Source organism: Drosophila willistoni, assembly GCF_018902025.1.
Source record: "Drosophila willistoni isolate 14030-0811.24 chromosome XL unlocalized genomic scaffold, UCI_dwil_1.1 Seg142, whole genome shotgun sequence".
In the NCBI taxonomy this organism is placed as follows: domain Eukaryota; kingdom Metazoa; phylum Arthropoda; class Insecta; order Diptera; family Drosophilidae; genus Drosophila; species Drosophila willistoni.
Window position 1 is genome coordinate 2363444 of NW_025814053.1, and position 19967 is coordinate 2383410.

The following is a 19967-nucleotide window of genomic DNA, read 5'->3' on the forward strand; positions in this document are numbered from 1 at the left end:
TTCGCTTAGTCTAGTCTGGCCACACTTTCGCCTGGTATCTGTCATATTTTTAGCAAACTTCAAAAGACATAGAAATTGCAGCTGCTGTTGCTTAAAACGACATCAAGTTGCAGTTTACAGATATCAACGAAAGTATTAACAAATCAGGATATACAAAACCACTACAAATACAACTCCACAGGCAGCTGTAAGTATAAAAATCCAATAGCTATATTAGATGGATGAGCTGAGAAATATAGAGACACAGTCAAAGAAAGGTTTACGGTTATTCCCTTTGCCTCTCTCTGTATGCGTGTGTGTGTTTATGAGTCAGCGACGCGCCCAAAAGTTGAAAAATTTAAGTACAATTTTTAATTGTTTATTTGTAATGCATTTAAAGTTTTTGCCACAAGTACAAGTATGAAAATGGCCCCAATTGTAGCATAAATCAAGGCTTTCGGATTGATTTGTTTTTGCCTTTTAAGGCAATTAATTGAACATAACATTGAATGCGTAATTGTGTGTGTGTGTGTGTGTGTGTGTCAAATTTATTGTGTTCAACCGCAGCACAGTGGAAAGAATTAATAAAAATCCGAAATATCCGGCTTTTAGTGAAAAGTATTCAAACGATGGTAAAGACTTAAAATATTTACTGTGTTTATTATATTTTTATTAAATCATATGAAAACGTAGAGTTATTTAATTATGTTTTAAGTAAATGGCTACAAAAAGAAAACGTTCGATTAATATGGGATTTTAAAACGTTTTCAGGTAAAGTTTTCCATTTTGTGTTGTTGTTTGTTGTTGTTATAGCCATGTAGAATATTTTGTTGTTTGGTTTGTCACTGTTTTGTTTATAGAAAAAAACATGATTCAATGATTCAATCAGGAAAAATATAGTTCGATTTTGGATTTTTGATAATTTGCCCACTGTAGGCAGTTCAACAACATTGATAAAAGCACACACACACACAGAAAGATCTCTACTTTGGTTGACGTTGTCAGGTTTATATATATCTATATATATGACTCATGGTTAAGTTTGTTTTTGTGTGTGTGTGTAATGTTGACACAGTTTGGGGAGCACAGCAAGAAATCAACTTCAACGGAATTCGCTGCTGCTGCTGCTTGCCTGCAATATGTCTATATATAGACCTAAAACACAAACACAGACAAAGCCAAACACTCATACATAATTTACTCATCAGCATTTGCTTGAAAAACCGTTTTCTCTCTGCTCTTTATTTTGCCACAGCTATACATCACCCCCGCCCCAATCGCAACGTACACCAACTTTAGCTCCGGCTCCAGCACCCAGCACCAGCGACAGCGACAACAGCTTTAACTTCACTACACTCCATTCATTTGATTCCACTCCAGCAAGATGTCATCACGTAAAACCGCCGGTCGTCGCGCCACCACTAAGAAGCGTGCCCAGCGTGCCACCTCAAATGTTTTCGCCATGTTCGATCAGGCCCAAATAGCCGAATTCAAGGAGGCCTTCAATATGATTGATCAGAATCGTGATGGTTTTGTGGAGAAAGAGGATTTGCACGACATGCTTGCCTCGTTGGGTAAGAATCCCACCGACGATTATCTTGATGGCATGATGAATGAGGCACCGGGGCCAATTAATTTTACCATGTTCCTAACATTGTTTGGTGAACGCTTGCAGGTAGGATTCATGAAGAGTTTAGAAAGTGCCTTAACTTTGCTTAGCAAAGGTTCTGTTAAGATTACATTTTGTTTTTTGTCTCTCGACTTACCAAACCTTCGATTATGATTTCAGGGCACCGATCCCGAGGAAGTGATCAAGAATGCCTTTGGCTGTTTCGATGAGGAAAATATGGGTGTATTACCCGAGGATAGATTGCGGGAGCTGTTAACTACCATGGGTGATCGATTCACCGATGAAGATGTAAGTGCCTACACGGATTTATTAATATCCAAATATTATAATTATAACTTTATTTGTCTTTTAATCAGGTCGACGAAATGTATCGTGAGGCTCCCATTAAGAATGGACTTTTTGATTATCTCGAATTCACACGCATTCTCAAGCACGGTGCCAAGGATAAGGATGAGCAGTAAAACACTGCGGATTGCTCTTGCCTTTCCCATCCCCCCCTCTCTTCCTCACAACAAATTCAACATAATTCACTCCAAAATGTTTAAATATTATGTCTACCTTATATTATTTTTTTCCAATTTTTTTTTGTTTTGTTCCATTTTATTCTGTACTTACCTTTTGTGCATTTAACTACATTTAAAAATGAAAACTGAAAACACAAAACGATAAAAAAAAATGTTATGTACCATATATCTTTATGATATAGAAGCATACAATATATAGATTTGTAATTGCAGTGTGTGAGTGTCCAGATAACACCAATTTTTTCCCGATGTTCCATAAGTATTAACTCATTGAATATACATACATATAAATATTAATATATATATATACATATGTATTGTCTATATACAAAATACATACATACCAACAACAAAACGAAAGGAAACCTAGAGTCCTACTTACATCAAAGAATGTGGCAATAAAGTGTTGTTTCTTTTTTTAACACATAGGAAATTATACAATAGAGTTATTCTATTTTTTTTTATAAGTACATGTGGACCAGGCCGTTTGTTTGGAATTGGTTAGGAAAGTGGCTTTGCTAGGATTATTCAATCTTTTTAATAAACAGTTGAAAGTTTTCAAATAAAATGCTCCAATCAAGTTTGAACGGATTGTTGACCCAGTCTGGATTTAATTAATAAAATTTTATTTTTCAAAAAGTTCTAATAAAAAACAGAGAAACATTTGCGACACATTTTATAAAGATACGAAACTAGGCGTATGTACAAAGAGAGTTACACTATATTTACAACCGAATTAATTAAATAGCACTAAGCAAAAAATCGTATATCTTATTGCATGATGGCCTCTTGGTGGCACAATGTGTGGCGTATTGACTGTATGTATATCCGTATGATCTATTCCACCTTCTTTGCTCGTTTGGTCAGAGGAGCTGTGTCGAGTTGCTGTTTGGAACGGTTCTGATATGCCTCAATCACCTGGGCGATGACATTAGCAAACAGGATGGTGCCGAAGAAGACCAGTATGGTGCCAATCCAATGGTTAATTGTGAATGGATTACGGAAATACATAATGGAGAAGAGAAGCGACACGAATTTCCTAAGCGTAACCACAAGGGTCACAGTTAGGGAGGCGCATTCAGTTGTCAACACATAGACAGCTCTAATACACACATATTGGGTAATCACATTGCAGGCGAGGTAGAAAAGCATCAGTGGGAATTGCCATCCAACCAGGGGAACAGCCACAGTTTCCGATGCTATGGCTACATTGAAGTGCTGATATATGTTGGTGGCCATGATGCAGAAACCGGGCAATGGCAACATGTGAGTAAAGAATAAAGCTTCATTCGGATGTTTGCCGTATTTACTGTATATCACTTCTTGATAGATGCCCATATAGGCGGTCACCAGCAGGGCAATTGTTAACAGGGCAATGCCCACCGACCACCAGAAGAAGTCGGAGAAAGATGTCTCAACTTTTAGGGTGGGATGTGTGTTGTCCTGGACATTGCCGCTAGATACCAGAGTGCATAACACAATGCCAGCCGTGATCATAGCCACTGAGGTATATTGCCGGAAATTATAGCGTTTCTTTAGCAATATAATGCCCATTATCATGTTGGCCATCAGGGATCCACTGCGAAAGATCATGTGCAGCGGCATGGCTATATTGAAATTAAATGCATAATTATTACACACATTCGCACCGAAAAACAATGCTACCAATATCAAATAGTCCTTGAAGGCAATTTTCGGCTTCACCGTAAAGAACTTTGAGGTAAATATAAGACCTTGCAGGGCAATAAATAGGAACTGAGAGAATGTAATTAAATTGCCAGCACCGGGATCAATTTGTATAATCAGCTCCAGGAAGACCACATTGCTGCAGCAGCCGATGAAGACGAACATCATGGCCAGCAGGGCTTTTACATTGACGGCCATTTCGTTTGGACGGGATAACTGAAAACCAAACAAAATACAAAAGGTTAACAATCTTAATTGGCACTTAAATATTAGCTCATTTCTGTTAAATTAGTGGCTACGATTACACAGAATTTCATGAAAAAGTAGAAATAAATTTTAATTTCCGGTTTGGAAAAAAACGAAAACAACACGGAAAACCTGTTTCTTAACATAAAATCTCTTTTGCGTTCTTCTATCTTTTATCAAATAAATTATAATTCTTTTTCTCGTCGGGGCTCAATTCTCTTCAAAGTTTTGGATAAATATATATAATACTTATACATACATCTGCAAACATAAAGATTAGGGACTCTTAATCTTCATAATTCTGATAACATCATATCAAAACTATCTTATTTCCGATTTTAATGAATAAGTTTAGGGAAATAAATTAGTGTCGTAAAAAGAACCTCGCCCAAAAGACCTAAAAATTCCATACAAATTCAGAACTTCAATTGGTTCCAAAACGAATATTGGGGCTAAATTTAAAAATTTCGGTATGCAGCTTGCCACATCTCTTTTTCAAAGACTACACATGTCAATCTATAATATTCAAGATTTTAGATAAAACGTGCTAACCGTTTGCCCCGGGAAATGGGGGGCTTGATTCATTTAAAGCCGCCTGTAGAAAAAACGGTGGAAGATGAGATGGCCACATTTACGGTTTATCATCTGAATACAATAATCAACAAATTACTACAAAAAATTCTACATTATGTTACTTGGGAATCGAGAAAATCAAAGATGAAATTGGAAAACAAGAAATGCGCTAACGGAGTGGCCACCACTGTATACATACATACATATGTATGTATGTACATATACCATTTCGATTTTAGCACGCAAGCATTTAGAATGTCAATTCACATAACAAAAAAATGTATTGCCCATCATGATTTAAGCACAAATATTGGCTACAAACGATTATCTTATCTCGTTGTAGAAAAGGCGATTCGAATAAAATTCCATAAAATTGAGGGTCACGAATAAATGCTAATTTTGAGATGTTGGAAATATTTGCGATTTAGATAGATAATTGTATATGTATGTATGTATGTATATGTAGCCGGTTGTAGATAGGAGGCATACAATATTATTTTAACAGATAAGAGGACGTGTTAATACGTGAACTGTGGTTAATTGATGCAATGGCAATATATTATTATGAAAATAAAGCGCCGACTGCAGTACTAACCTGTTAATTGAGTAAAATATTATGCACTAGAGTATGTATGCCAGGTATGACAATTCAACGTTTCTATAGACAAATAGATGTAATATCGTTAAGTTAGTTAGTGGCACGCACATATACAGTGAGACAATACATACATACGCGAGTAATAAATAGTTTGGTTTCGGTGATGAAATTATTGAACCAATCTGATTTGACCTTCGTTTGACAACTTGTAGGTAATTTACTACTTGTACTACGACACTTGTTCTAATTATTTGGTTAGCGATGTCTGTACATGTGTCAGCGAGTTCTACTTCCCCCCAGAAGTTGTTGTTGCTATCGCAATTGTTGCTGTTGCTGCGGCAGAGCACAAATAAAATGACAATAAAAAACAAAAAGCAAACAGCTGAAATCTGGCGAAAAGTGTGGCCGTACTTTCGTTAGCGAAATAACGTTGAAATTAACGTAGAGGGCATGCCAAATGGTTCCACAACTGGTTCCGTTTGCCAAGCTTTAAGCTCTCGTCAAATCAAATTTTAAATAAATAACAGTCATGAAAAAAACATATAACAAATCACCATAACGTCAAAGGAATTTACGTTATGAAACTCTTTTATTCTTAAATTTAAAAAAAAACAATACAGCGTTTCTAAAAAATGCTAATCGCACGTCTATCGGTGGGCATTTTAGCTCTCAGTCTAAGGTTCCTAAAACCGAAAACCAAAATACCCCGCGTTGTGTAATTAAACTTTTTTTTTTGTTGGGAAAAATGCTTTTAAAATAATAATTTTTTTTAAAGTTTTTTTTTGCATTTTGTGTTGTTTATTTTATTTGAAATGCGGTGCGTAAGATCAGCGAATCACTTTTCGAGTTATCATTTTCTAGGTTTAGAAAAAAGCGCATTTTAAGTTTGACCACATCCATTCGTTACAAAGAGGGTCGAGAAACAATTACGAGAAGTATGTATAAGAAATATTCAAAAGTAGATTTGATCTTGGAATTTTTTGACTTGTTCATTAAGGAAAAACATATTTAAAAAAAAAATTTGTATCAAAATTTTTACAGGCACATATTAGTTTTTATGTTTTGATTAAAAATTGAATGCTGGAGCTAAATTAAAAATTTTTGGTATCCAGTTTATCTTAGGTTTCCCAGACTAACAACTATTTCAAAGGGTAAATTAGTATATGTATAATATTACACATTTTGGGAAAGAACCGAAATAAGTTCCCTTATTGTTAAATGCACCTGTAGGAAAAATCGATGGTGTTTTGAAACATTGGGATAAAATTTCGATGCATCGATGTATGTCTGATGTTTTTCTGAATTAATAAAGTTCAATTATTTCTAATAATCAAAAGTTCTCATAATAGTATTTAAAATTAGTCGTAAATTAATAAAGTGTTAAAACTCACTCTGAATGTTGAATGTATTTTAAAAGGTATTTATTGGCTTTGCTTTCCCAAATAAACTTTCATTCGCCTGAATCGGGCTTTTTCAATTTATTTTATCTGTTAACATTTTGCCAGTCGAGTAAAAATCGTTTACCTTATCTTTGTTGTCCAATCTGAAAGAAATGCGCTTAAAGTTATACGTTAAGTAAGGTTTTAAAGGGCAGCTTCATATCACTGTATAATAAAATTTAATAAGAGAAAAATAAAATGTTTTGGTAAAACATCGATACATCGCTGAACATCGACATCAATAAAAACATCGGTAAACATCGAAAAACATCGGCAAGAGATCATCGATGTTCGATGCATCGATTTTTTTTACATTACTAGTGCTAACTTAGTGACCACGGCATAAATCGAGGAAAAAATGATACTTTCAATAATTCCAAGTGCGGGTTGCACGTAAACAAGTGCAAACTTTTTTGTGGGCTCGTTTAATGGAGACACTAAAGGTAAAAGTTTTTCTTATCGGACACACTTGGAATCCCACCAAAGAAGACAATTTAACGGATAAGTTTCGTATTGTGAATTTGAATACGTCATTTTGTTTGCAAGTCTATAAAATTCAAAATATCAAATGCTAATGTTTGAGGCGGCTGTATAACACTTCATAAAGATAGTTAAGATTGAATAGATTTGATTTTAATAAAAGAAAAAAGAGAGAGCCAAGATTATAATTTCTTAGATGATACATTGTTTCGTATAGAATGCACGAATCCCTTTTTTTTTACTTTTTATTGACATTTAATTATATTTGCGCAAATCGTAAAGTCGGAATTCAAAATGCGTTCTTATAGAGACATTTTTATAATGTCAGTTAAAGATAAAGAAATATTATGTCCATATACTGCAGTCATATACATATATATGTATGTATGTATGTATGTATTTTGACCATAAAACGTATTTTCGAAATGTTGACCTGGGTGCTGAGGGTATGAAGGCTTCTTGCTGACATTTCGAATGGATTTTTGAACAGTCCAATTTTTGGTGGGGTGAGAGCAAGATGGCAAGGAGTTCAGCTGTATTAATGCTTCTGCTTGTGTATATCCTTATTTTGATAAGGGTTACCAAACAGGTGGGTATGGTGGGTGGATCTCAAGGAGTCCTTGATATCTTCCATTTTGTGCAATGGTTAAAGTGTTTTAATAACTTTCCTCTTTTTGTTTGTTTTCAGTTGTCTCTTCCGAGTGATCCCACGTATTTTGCTGGCGTCGTGGAGTTTCCTAATTTGGAGGGATCAGATAGGCAACATACCGCGTTGGCCTCAGAGGGCTATCGAGCTATTTTGGAATCGGATCAAACGAATGATTTGGATATTATAGTATTTCCAGAATATGTCCTTAATAATCGCGAGACGGCAACTTTTGTGCCAGATCCAAATGATAGGATGTCACCTTGCATTTCCCCAGATTATGAGATGTTCCTTGTGGAGCTCTCCTGTGCGGCTCGATCACGAAAAATCTATGTGGTTCTTAATCTGAAGGAAAAGGAATTGTGCGGTCCGGCATATGGAAATGGCTCAAACACTTACAACGCCTGTCCCGAAACAGGAGTACGTTACTTCAACACCAATGTGGTTCTGGACAGAGAGGGCCGAATCATTTCCCGCTACCGTAAGACCCATTTGTGGCGTCACGAATACTACAAGAATGAGGTTTTGAAGCAAACAGATATCTCATACTTTGACACCGATTTTGGTGTAACTTTTGGTCATTTCATCTGCTTCGATATGCTGTTCTACGAGCCGGCCATGCAGTTGGTGCATGAGAAGAATATAACAGACATTATTTATCCCACCTATTGGTTCTCGGAATTACCATTCCTAACTGCCGTTCAATTGCAGGAGGGTTGGGCCTTTGCCAATAATGTAAATCTACTAGCAGCCGACGGAAGCGATCCATCTGGCAAGACTACAGGATCCGGCATTTATGCCGGAAGAGCTGGACGTCTGGCCGCCGGCATATTCGAAGAGCCTACAACTCGTCTGATCACGGCCAGAGTGCCCAAGCGAAGACCCGGACAGCCAGCTTATGAACTCCCAACGGTGGTACAACCCATTTTCCAGCCCCAGTTAATAAGTCAACGCTCCACCAAATTGGCCACTTTCAGGGACTACAATGTGGATATTTTCAGCTCTGAGCTGTTGGACATAGACTTCATGAATGTCTCGAAAACCATATGTCACCATGACTTTTGCTGTGACTTTAATGTTCAACGTAACGTGATTGGCTTCTCATCGGATCATGCGGCATATAGATACCGTCTGGCTGCCTATTGGGGCAACGAGACCACATTTATCCGTGTCGATCGCAGCGAGCAGGCCGTGTGTGCTCTGTTCGCTTGCTTGGACAAGGAGCTCTATAGCTGTGGCTACACATTTCCAAGCACTCGGCAAGTGGCCAATCAACTGTACTTTAATAGCATTAAAATTCGGGGATCATTTGCAACTGCATCGCGTCGTCTGATTATGCCCAGCACCCTGGATGGCATGATGATGCCATTGTCAGTAGCCCAATACAAGTGGACGGAGACGGAGCTAAGTCGGGAGACTCGTGTAGAACTGGAGCTTATTCAGCCGAAGAATGATTTGCTAACATTTGGCATTTGGGCAAATTATTTCACCAAAATACCGACCCTACACAATTTGGATCACATGCAGCCATATAGAAACCAACCACAATCCTCTGGAACAAGTAATACCAGCAATGCTAATATTAATGACGGTTCCAATACAACTCCTAGTGTCAATAATAGTACCAGTACAGCTTCCGCTATTACCTCTCTCTGCTCCCTAATGGCATTTTGCCTAATGCTTCAGTTTTGAAGACCTTCAAGCGTAAGGACATGGCTCTCAAGGAACACCTATTTACCCACAGTAGACGCGCTAGCAAATTGGAACCTTCTTGTCATTTAGGTAGTTCTAATTTCTAGACGTACATCTAATCCATACAAAATATTATAATAGAATAAAAATACTTTTTGAGATGAAATTTACCTTACAGAAAACATAAACTAAGTCCTCTTAGTTCTTTTAGTGGAAAATATATATATCTATCTATCTGTTGATCAAGAATGTACTCCTTTATGAGGATGAAAACCATTTCATTCGCCTGTTACATACATTTTATCGTCTTCAATAGGCTATACTCCAGGTCCTACCTGGTGCAATCTAGCTAAATATGATGAAACTTCTTGCCCCAGGTGTCACCTGCATGGGAAGAATGACAATTTTCAAAACTCTTTTATTTAGAAACCTCAATTTAACTAACTTCGACCGCGTCAAAGTTTGTATACCCTTGCAACATTTTCGGTAACTCTTTCCTTACCTATAGCCATCAAAGTGGAAAAACGTTTAAGCTAAAAAGGCTAATGTTTTCGAAAGAACGGCCTACAATCTTAGCATAGGAAATAACGAAGATATTGATCAAAGTCACTGTTTTCCACTGATCGTTCCTATGGGATATAGGATATAGTTACCCGATCCTTATCAAATTTGGCACAGTCATTAACAGATATATTAAACTAACAAATAATTAATTTGAAAGCAATCGCGGCAAAAGTAACGAAGTTATTGACAAAAGTCAATGTTTTCGAAAGATCTTCCTATGGGGGCTATATGATATAGTCACCCGATCTTGATCAAATTTGGCATAGTCGTTTATATGTGTAATTAATGCACCAATATTAAATTTCACGACAATAGCTCAGAAAATAACGAAGTTATTAAGAAAAGTCACTGTTCGTGACTTTGTCATTTTTATGGGAGCTATATGACATAGTGATCCGATCCGGCTGAATCCGAGATATACAACGCCTGCAGTATATACAGGCCTACATCCAAAATTTCTCTCTGCTCTGTAGCTCTTACGGTCTAGGAGTTTGCGTTGATCCACACGGACGGGCGGACGGACGGACATGGCTATTTGAACTCGTCTCGTCGTGCTGATTAAGAATATATATACTTTATATGGTCGGAGATGCTTCTTTCTATGCGTAGCACACTTTTGACCAAAATTAATATTCCCTTTTTGCAAGGGTATAAAAACAGCAAAAATTCCAAAACTTACCTTTTTTTTTAGACGCAACAGCTTTTTAGCTGTAATTACACTTTGACCATCCAAAATATAAAATTTGTAATTAAATAATTATAGATAAAGTAAGTTATAAGAAGAAGAAACTCAATAATACTATAAAAGTGAACCCTGATAGTCTGCCCTAGATCTAAAAATAAAAACAGGAGAAACTTCATACACGTCAAACAAGAAAAATTATATAAAAAATGTCTCAAATAACGAAGAATTACCCTTTGGCAGCTTTATTTTTGACTGGTCAGATCTGAGCGACTTAAGAAGTTAATCTTTAAGGTAATTGGCATAAAATCGAAAAATTCATGGAAGAAAATTGTAATTTTAGGTCAATATGATGAATGAATAACTAATGCAGTTAAACCATAAAAACTGTATATTATGCCTGCTTTTCCCCTACACACAATGTTCTCATTTCATCTGTATACTTTATTTTTCACTTTATTTAATTTTCTTTTTAACTCCAATAGAAACAAGATTCAAACAGGATCTCTTCGGGCTGCTTCATCGTGTTCCATGAAGAATTACAGGAACTTTCGATCAATATCAAGTTGTGGGGCCAAATGTCCTTTCCCAGTTGGTTTTGAAGGAGCAGCTCTACTCAAGAATTGAACTACAGTCGTCCGACGGTAGCCAGTCTTCTGGTATTGAGCTCTCCTCTGGATCAAGCAGTGAGTTTTTTACGAATCAAGGTTCAGACAGGTCCTCGAATCCAGTGAGGATGTTTTGCAAAGCACCTCGTCTGAGTCGTGTAACTTGGCGATGTTTTATGGTTATACAGCTGCCGATCTCTGCTACCGTATACGAGCTTAAGACTGAGCTTCAGAGTCTTCTCAATATTCAGCCGGAAACATGTGAGATTTCTGCTTCTGATGTAACGTTGGCCGATTCAGATCTCATAGCAGAAGTTGCTGGTCTAGGCAACAAGAAACAAATTAAGCCGGTTGTGTCTTGCTATGAAGGCAACAATTTTGTGTGCTTGATACTATTTTCTCTCGAAGCCGAGGATATCGATAATTCGGTGTCAGACCCAAGTATTGAAGTTGTGTCGCTCGAAGGAAGCGCATCGTCCGTCAGTGAGCTATCCTCAGGATCCAGTAGCGAATGCGTACAGCCATCCACGATTGATTGCAAACGTGGTATTAAACGAAAAGGCCAGGGACATGGAAAACCCATAGAGACTAAACGGTAAGTATTAGGAATAGGAAATCAAAACTCAGTATGACTGAATATTACGTCTTTTGAAAATAGGTTGAAAAAGCTTCTCGAATCCAGTGAGGAGCGTTTACAAAGCCCCTCGTATGGATGTATGGAGGAGGCGCGGTATGGGAGACTGCAATATTTAATCCAGAGTATGAGGCCGTCAGTCTTATAAACTTCCTACACCTAACAGCGGCCAGAGTTACGTGGCCAAGTGTCGAAACTTGTTTGCAGCGAATTTTCAAGCTCCTGGAACTGCAGAACTCTGATATTAAGACGGAGAAATGGGCAGTCATCAGCCGGTGAAATTTTGATGAGAACGTCACCGAAATTTGCCTCAATGAACAGGTTGAGATCTGGATGGATGCCGAGAGTGCGAAACTCATCAAGGAGAAGCTCCTCAAACTATGTTTTTGGATGATCGAATTTGAAATTGTCCTAGAAGAGAAAACTTGGTATTATATTATACTTACTAAGTCGTCTTGACTTTCTATTCCCTCCATCTATTGTTTTCACTTACCAGGATATTTTTCCTTTTGTTTTGGGTTTTTTTGTTCACTTTTTATTTAATTTTGTTTTTTTATTTACTTAGTTTTATCGAAACTGATGTTTTAACTTTCTGCTGTGCTTTGCTACTGAAATGAATCCGAATCGGATCTGGGGTATTGAATCTGAAAATGACAGCAAAAAGACAAGGCCTACTTTTATTTTAAATTGAACATAACAGCACTAACCATAGAACACATAGATGGGACAAACTCATGATTTTTTGATTGCAAACGCTAGCCTAGTCATGGAACCCCAGAGAACTTCGGGAAAACCCGAACGCTCTCACTCTCAATGAGAGCGTAAAATGGGGAGAGGGCAAAGCAGCTACGAAAAAATTTCAGTCTAGCACAGACTACAGAACGATGAAGGCAGGCCTATGTCGCTTGTGATTTCGTTCTGTCTATGTATGTGTACACTCGTCTGTACATGCTCAGGCTTCGTAGTGTGTGTGTGACGTGAAGTTGTACAACATCGCATTTCAATAGCTCGCTCGACCAAAATTTTTCATTTTCGACAAAACAGCGGCAATGCGAATAGGATATGCCCCTGTGGAAAGAATATCAAGAAATATTGCCATCTGCTTCGCATGTATCCCGGTGACTGTACCGATAGAGTGCTCGCTTGGCAATAGGAATGTCCCTGGTTCGATTCCCAACTCAAAATCGTTGGCTTAAATCAGGTTTTTCTCTAATTTAAAATTTTGTTTTGTTTTCGTTGATTTACATATTTGTTTCTTTATTTTTTGCTTAATTTACTTTTTTATTATAGAATATATAAAATTAGTTTTAAATTGAATTTAAACCGGCTCGAGGTCAATCTTACAAAAGAAGATTATTTCAAAGGTAACACACAAAAAGGTGAGCAGGTTGTCTGTATAGCTATTTCAAGAACTACCAAGTTCTATCATCAGCAGACTTTGCTAAAGAACTCCAGAATTGCAATAGCCATACCATGTCTTCAACGCTAAAACTAGTTGGGAATTACATTGCCAACTAAATGAAGCGAAAAAAGCTGGCGAAGCCTACAATACCGAAGACCACCAGACTAACCAGATAAAATTAGTTTTATTAAAAAATATAAAAAAACCTTATGGTCGGTTTCGAAATGGGAATCGAACCAGGGACTTTCCTATTTCCAAGCGAACGAGTGTTCGCATAGCCACCGGGATACATTCGAGGAAGATGCCAATATTTCTTGATATTCTTTCCACAGGGGCATATCCTATTCGCATTGCCGCTGTTTTGTCGAAAATGAAAAATTTTGGTCGAGCGAGCTATTGAAATGCGATGTTGTACAACTTCACGTCACACACACACTACGAAGCCTGAGCATGTACAGACGAGTGTACACATACATAGACAGAACGAAATCACAAGCGACATAGGCCTGCCTTCATCGTTCTGTAGTCTGTGCTAGACTGAAATTTTTTCGTAGCTGCTTGGCCCTCTCCCCACTTTACGCTCTCATTGAGAGTACGAGCGTTCGGGTTTTCCCGAAGTTCTCTGGGGTTCCATGACTAGGCTAGCGTTTGCAATCAAAAAATCATGAGTTTGTCCCATCTATGTGTTCTATGGTTAGTGCTCTAACATTAGACTTTTATAGATAAAACGTTTTTCCACATTGACTGCTTTACCTACAGCAGAGAGGGTAACAAAAAACCTTGCAAGGGTATACATATTTCGGTCGAAGTTAGCTCCGGGCCTTTGGTTAATATTTTATTGGGTTAGATAGAGCAAATAAGTCCTATCTTACGATTTTAATACCCCTGCAGAGGGTATAAAAAAATAAGTTTGTAAATCAGAGAAGGAGACGTTTCCGACGCCATAAAGCAACATATTCTTGATGAAAATCTGATTCGATATAGCCATGCTGTTCCGTCCGTCGGTGCAAATCAATTTCACGCATCCATTTGGAAAGCTATTGGAATGAAACTTGATATGGGTAAGATTAAGTATGTAAGCTCAAACTCAATTTTTATGCATTGATATCTTTGGAATAGTCGATATTTTCGATTCCTCTTTTCTTTAGGAATATTAAAATTATTTCGCAGGAACTTAAAAATTAATCGGTTTAAATCGGTTTCACCATTATGACTTTTAAAAAGGTTTAAAAAATGGTAATTAAGTATTTCTGCTAATTAAGCGAATCATGACCGGCTTTGATTTTTTTTAGGCTAAAGACATTTCTTGGAAATCATTTCACATTTCACAGAAGAGATGATAATAAAAATAAGTTTATTTAACTAAATAATTCTTTTCAATTTGTTTAAGCAAAATACAATACAACGAGACATTTCATTGCATATAAAATATTACAAACTCTGTTGATAATTTTCAAAATTATCAAATTTCTGAATGTGAGTTGAATTGTGTGAATTTGCAATAAGTGGCGATTAACCTGCCCCTCCCCCTCCCAACTCCACCATCTACCCACCGGTAAATTTAAAAAATTCTCCAAGGATTTTTTTCCTGTGTGAAATTAAACCGTTACAGACTGAGCCGAACTGAGCCGACAACGCTTGAATTTCAAATTTAAATTGGCCAACACTCGGGTCCAGATTCCGTTCGACACGTACCGCTTTCTGGTAGAGAGCGTGTCGGAGTGTAGAGTTGGTTCCAGCGCCTGCGTCTTGCCACTCAAGAGTTAGGCATAGGACACTTTGGCCCCCTCCTTCCCCAGCAATCCTTATCGCATGGCCACCTTGGCGCAGTCGACGAGCAGTTTGTTTGCATTTCCAACAGGTAGCCCCAGCTGCACAGTCGACGTCGCTGCTGTGCAACAGTGGCCGCTGTTTATAATGAGACGACTGTTGCTGCTGACAAGGACAGTCTGCCATTTGGGACGCCCGCTGGCTGCCACATGCCACATGCCACAAAAACCACGCGCATCATCATCATCATCATTATCACCATGTCCATCTCCTTCGTTTAGGCCGATCAGAACTTATATATTTGAAAAGAAATCCGTAATTGCCTAATAAAAATTATATATATTTTTTTTATTTCATTTTATTATTAATTTTGCTCAATCTTAAAACCGACAAGTGCCCCCTCGGTCTTGTGGCCCTTAATCGGCTTAAAATGTTGCACGTGTCGCGGCGACTTCGGTCTTAAGGAGAGGCCAAGACCGAGACCACATTAACTTTGTTTTCGGTGAAACACGTTCAATCCACGACTCTGTGACCTAATTTCGATGTTCGTTCTTATTTCATTAAGAAATTCGGTTAGACAAATTATGAACTGGGCACAAATTCCTACGTATTCGATATGACTGAAATACTTTCGAATAATCAATGTTGAAAATGTTTGTATGTGTTATTTATTTTCCTCATGCAATTTTATTCATATTCATGTGAAATAAACATTTTTAAAATGGGCATTTTAAATGCCAAAGAATATAATACATCGGGACAGTGGCAGATCTAACTCATAATGTTGGTGGGGGAAAATCGAGCAATTTGGGTGAAAAATCGTTCCTGTACATAGGTCGAAACTTGACCAATTTCATAGGTGAAGTCTCGCTTTTTAAAAAGGGAAAGGGTATAGGGAAGGAGGAACAGGCTTGTAGCGATACTTTCTTCACTCAATGAAGTTAAATAACCTACGAGATTCATTAGAAATAACAGTTGTCGAATCAAATGTTGGTAATAAGTCGTGCTCAAGTAATCAGCAAGTGAGTCAGTTTTAAGTCAACGAACTTCCTAAGGCCTTACGAGTAACCTTAGAAATTCATCAAGTAAAAAGAAGTTCTTAGAACAGGATAATAGTAAAAATTAAATAATAATTGCACCAAAAAGAGGAGCAGAGCAGGGTCGAATCCATTGACAGACATTTCCTACTGCCGAAATTCCAGGATATACATATGTATATCCAAGCTAAAAATTCCAATAAATTTAGGCTCTTATTTTAATATATTCTCATTTTCAAATTATTACATCAAAACTTAAAATAATATAAAAACATTAAAATATTGAAAAAAAAGATTGGACTCGATTTTTAAAATATATCATATTCTATATCCATTCTGATGATTTTTAGCAAAAAATGTCCACAATATTTGAGATATTAGCGAAAATTGAAAGAGAGTAAAGACACTTTACAGATTTGTCTTTAAATTAAGGCAAATTGTACAATCTCAATAATTGATAGAATATTGTTTTAAAAAACAAGACATGTACATACATGTAGGTACATATATATGTTGGATCCAAAAAACCGCATACTTTAATACGTCGGACTTCTCAAGGGGTGCGGGGACGTAGCTTTTGCCACTCCTGACACTGGAAACGGGTCATGCTTTGTTCTTTAATCAGGATATATATCCTCATATGGCACTCAAATGGTATTATAATCATGGAAATCAAAGGTTAATTAAGTCGTCTGAAACTTTTAATTCATATTGGTTTATACATCTCGGGACTTAGTTCAGTTACCAACGACTAAAGTAAACAAACATATCTAGGCTACCTTAATGCGGTTTTATATATACATCGGATACATGTACATGTCGGGTTATGCCACGCAGTTTAAGTTTGTTCCTTCGAGTTTTCAACCTTTATGAAATTTCTCAAGGACGATCTATGATGAGTTTGTACTGATCCCGATAAACGCATGAACATACATGGCTAAAGGACTTAATCTCGTCTAGTCTCAGTTTATTTTTTTGGTATTACTTTCATAGAATTCTCTTTTAATTAATAAAAATAGAAATAGACAGTAAAAGTATTAAGACTAAACTTTTGCTTGAATGTTTCGTCGTGCCTGTTCCCTTGTCATTGTCTTCCTGATTGTCTTCATCAAAGTAATTGCCATAGATGCCAAAGGCTAATAATTCCTGGGGCTTCGTTAGTTCCACTTCCGCCCAAGTTGTGCCATTACTACGATCCTCTTGGAGCCATGTCATATCGGTTGGCTGAAGGGCATAAAGTGACTCTGTCAGCGAATTCGGCATAAGTAATCGGCGATTACGTTGAACAAAATTTCCTCTAATCCGTACTGCTTGGAACTCAACCATTTCCCTGTCTGTCTCTTCATTCAGCATGCCGCAGGACTCGACACTGGAATTACGGCAGGCGTATAGGGCACAAACCCTTATCAGACTATACTGCTCCTCTTCATATCTACGCCGATCCATTAGTGCAACTACTCGATAGTAATATTTGGGGGGTCGGTTTCCATTCACAAACATCGATATGTTAAATTCACAGAACAGATCGGCATAATACTTTTGAGAATACCATTCGACTAATCCGGGAAACAGCGGCAGAAGATCGCTGGAGAAATCAAGAATTGATTGCTGCTGAAGTAATGGTAAATCATTTTGCAAAAGATGCTCGACAGAGTCCAGGTCCACAACGGGATCAGCTTCGGCTGACCATATGGGCACACGAGCCAGCAAAAGCTTTCGTTCTCCTTCCGTTTGATTGGCCACCATAAGACGAGCTAAGGCACCGTGTCGTCCAGCATAGATGCCACTGCCTGTTATGCCAGATGTCGGCAGACTGGCACCGGATGCCAATAGATTGACATTGTTGCCCCAGGCCCAGGCCTGCTGAAATTGTGTGGCTAGCGGAAAAGAGAATCGTTAAGTTTTCAAGTCGATCGATTCACAACTAACCTGTTAGAAAGGGCAACTCGGAGTTGAACATTTTCGTGACGATTATATCATGTATGCCCAGGCGTTCTACAAGGCTTTGAGCTGGCTCATAGAACAGCATATCGAAGCAAATGAAATGGCCAAAAGTCACATTGAAATCCGTCTCAAAGGTGGCATACTCGGGTTCACTAGTTCGATTTGTGTAGGGCTCCAGATATAGATTCCATTTCCGATATCGTGAGACAATGGCACCGCGACGATCAAACACCACATTCGAATTGTATATATTATAGCCCCGCGACGGACACGACAATGATTCGTTATGGCAGTACTCACGCTCCTTCACATTCACTACCAAATAGGTGTGAGCCTCTTGAGCGGCACAAGCCAACTCCCGGAGAAACGGGGCCACCTTGTCGTCTTCCACGCCATCGTCGTCACATATGCTTCGATTTGGGTTAGCCTCTGGCACAGCAGTCAACTGGAGTTGTGTATTGAGGGTTGCCTCGGGAAATACTATGATGTCTGTTGTGCCATTTGCCTCTTTTATTAATGCCAGATAGGCCAGCAGATTCTCCTCCAGCAACTGCGATGAGTTTCCACCAGTAACAGCTGGTCGAAATTCCACTACACCAGCTGTATAATAGCCATTATCAGCAGAGCTGATTCTGACACAGTTGCTTAATACGCTAAGCAAGTAAATCCATCCGACCATAGCGACTACTCACTTCAGTTTGAAGTCTCTCGCCTCATGCAATCTAATCGTGCGCCTCATCGGATTATCAGCCACTTGCCTTAGTCAGTAATCTGATGCGTGCTCACATACTTTTCGGCGGCAGCAATTAAAATTTATGGAAAGTCTTTAAAAAAATAATGTCTATCAACAATTATATTGCACAATTAAGGCCATCAGCCAGGTCCGCCCTTAGCAGAGGGCACACTATTTCCGGGGCCCAGTGAAACGCTTGACGGAATGGAAAAACCCACAAAGAACAATAATTTATTGACACAAGGCGTCATTAACCAGGCGATTAGACTATTTATATTATCGAAACTGTTGAACCGCCACCCCATTTTTAGATCCGACCCTGGCAAATAGTGTGCAAAAACGAAATGTGACCATGATTCTTTAAATATGAAATATGCCTGCAAATGAAACGTATTAAAATGTGATATCTAAGATATTTAAAATTAAATCTACTTAATCTGTACACCGGGAAAAATTCGAATAATAATGCTGATTACTTTTGATCTAGTTTTATCAGCAATTGTTGGGATTACAAATACAGTCAAGCATCCCTATAGAAGTCTTCTAGGGTAAAATGGCTGTAAAATGAATTGCTTTGAACTCTATAATATACATACATTCCATTCTATTTTTGATGTAATTGCCTTACAGTATTGCATTATCGGAGGGAGAACAAAACAATTGTAGATTTGGAAGGTGCTTCATTATATAGAAGCACGATCTGTATGAATCAGAAATCATTAAAACCCACAAACAATATAATGTCAAAGCTATCATTTGAAGTGTAAATCTTTCATCACAGACTTTGAAAATCTTATCTCATTATTAAAATATGTATCAGCGAGGCGTAATAACACTAGTCTGCAAATTGAAAGCCCGACAAGTGACGTCGATTATCGGGTGACCAGCCAAAGGTCGAAAGAAGAAAAGTGTGTACTTTCAGAGTCATTGAGAGTTAAATGTTATTAAAAATAAACAAAAATAAAAATAATAACGATAAAGATTCAACGATTTCTTATCTGTCCCCTTTTATACCCTTGCAATGATTTAGGTCAGAAGAGTGCAACGCATAAACGAGACGAGTTCAAAAAGCCATGTCCGTCCGTCTGGATCAACGCAAA

At 37.8% G+C, this 19967-nt stretch overlaps 5 protein-coding genes across 8 annotated transcripts; 3 read left to right on the forward strand and 2 right to left on the reverse strand.

The window, feature by feature from the left end:
- The first annotated feature begins 9 nt into the window (after positions 1-9).
- On the forward strand, positions 10-2566 carry LOC6653011 (myosin regulatory light chain sqh). The gene is made up of 4 exons (XM_002075355.4): positions 10-187; positions 1235-1654; positions 1769-1897; positions 1966-2566. Exons 2-4 carry the CDS (start codon positions 1364-1366, stop codon positions 2068-2070), a joined length of 525 nt encoding a protein of 174 aa, XP_002075391.1. The 5' UTR covers positions 10-187; positions 1235-1363; the 3' UTR covers positions 2071-2566.
- Positions 2567-2742: 176 nt separating this feature from the next.
- LOC6653012 (UDP-xylose and UDP-N-acetylglucosamine transporter) lies at positions 2743-5605 on the reverse strand. 4 transcript variants are annotated; one of them, XM_047011612.1, is made up of 3 exons: positions 5372-5604; positions 5234-5296; positions 2743-4035 (listed from the first exon to the last, which is right to left on the reverse strand). In XM_047011612.1, the coding sequence occupies exon 3, from the start codon at positions 4015-4017 to the stop codon at positions 2971-2973; it is 1047 nt and encodes a 348-aa protein (XP_046867568.1). In that variant the 5' UTR covers positions 4018-4035; positions 5234-5296; positions 5372-5604; the 3' UTR covers positions 2743-2970. The 4 variants fall into 4 exon arrangements, with proteins under 4 accessions (XP_046867568.1, XP_002075392.1, XP_046867570.1 ...); XM_002075356.4 differs by having other exon boundaries at positions 5368-5604; XM_047011614.1 differs by lacking the exon at positions 5234-5296 and having other exon boundaries at positions 5372-5605.
- A 2090-nt stretch (positions 5606-7695) lies between these two features.
- On the forward strand, positions 7696-9733 carry LOC6653013 (vanin-like protein 2). Its single transcript, XM_002075357.3, has 2 exons — positions 7696-7744; positions 7844-9733. The coding sequence occupies exons 1-2, from the start codon at positions 7697-7699 to the stop codon at positions 9491-9493; spliced, it is 1698 nt and encodes a 565-aa protein (XP_002075393.3). The 5' UTR covers position 7696; the 3' UTR covers positions 9494-9733.
- Positions 9734-11505: 1772 nt separating this feature from the next.
- On the forward strand, positions 11506-12339 carry LOC124460535. The gene is made up of 2 exons (XM_047011557.1): positions 11506-11942; positions 12006-12339. The coding sequence occupies exons 1-2, from the start codon at positions 11524-11526 to the stop codon at positions 12127-12129; spliced, it is 543 nt and encodes a 180-aa protein (XP_046867513.1). The 5' UTR covers positions 11506-11523; the 3' UTR covers positions 12130-12339.
- A 4291-nt stretch (positions 12340-16630) lies between these two features.
- LOC111519637 (vanin-like protein 3) lies at positions 16631-19967 on the reverse strand. Its single transcript, XM_023181393.2, has 2 exons — positions 18120-19967; positions 16631-18067 (listed from the first exon to the last, which is right to left on the reverse strand). The coding sequence occupies exons 1-2, from the start codon at positions 18811-18813 to the stop codon at positions 17193-17195; spliced, it is 1569 nt and encodes a 522-aa protein (XP_023037161.1). The 5' UTR covers positions 18814-19967; the 3' UTR covers positions 16631-17192.

Bases quoted from the DNA above. Each gene is read 5' to 3' on its own strand.
- LOC124460535 (XM_047011557.1), top strand. From the start codon at position 11,524: ATGGTTATACAGCTGCCGATCTCTGCTACCGTATACGAGCTTAAGACT. The intron at 11,943-12,005 runs GTAAGTATTAGG...TTTTGAAAATAG, and splicing joins AAACCCATAGAGACTAAACG to GTTGAAAAAGCTTCTCGAAT.
- LOC6653011 (XM_002075355.4), top strand. From the start codon at position 1,364: ATGTCATCACGTAAAACCGCCGGTCGTCGCGCCACCACTAAGAAGCGT. The intron at 1,655-1,768 runs GTAGGATTCATG...TTATGATTTCAG, and splicing joins TGTTTGGTGAACGCTTGCAG to GGCACCGATCCCGAGGAAGT. The intron at 1,898-1,965 runs GTAAGTGCCTAC...TCTTTTAATCAG, and splicing joins ATCGATTCACCGATGAAGAT to GTCGACGAAATGTATCGTGA.
- LOC111519637 (XM_023181393.2), bottom strand. From the start codon at position 18,813: ATGGTCGGATGGATTTACTTGCTTAGCGTATTAAGCAACTGTGTCAGA. The intron at 18,068-18,119 runs GTTAGTTGTGAA...CTTTTCCGCTAG, and splicing joins CGAGTTGCCCTTTCTAACAG to CCACACAATTTCAGCAGGCC.
- LOC6653013 (XM_002075357.3), top strand. From the start codon at position 7,697: ATGCTTCTGCTTGTGTATATCCTTATTTTGATAAGGGTTACCAAACAG. The intron at 7,745-7,843 runs GTGGGTATGGTG...GTTTGTTTTCAG, and splicing joins TGATAAGGGTTACCAAACAG to TTGTCTCTTCCGAGTGATCC.
- LOC6653012 (XM_047011614.1), bottom strand. From the start codon at position 4,017: ATGGCCGTCAATGTAAAAGCCCTGCTGGCCATGATGTTCGTCTTCATC.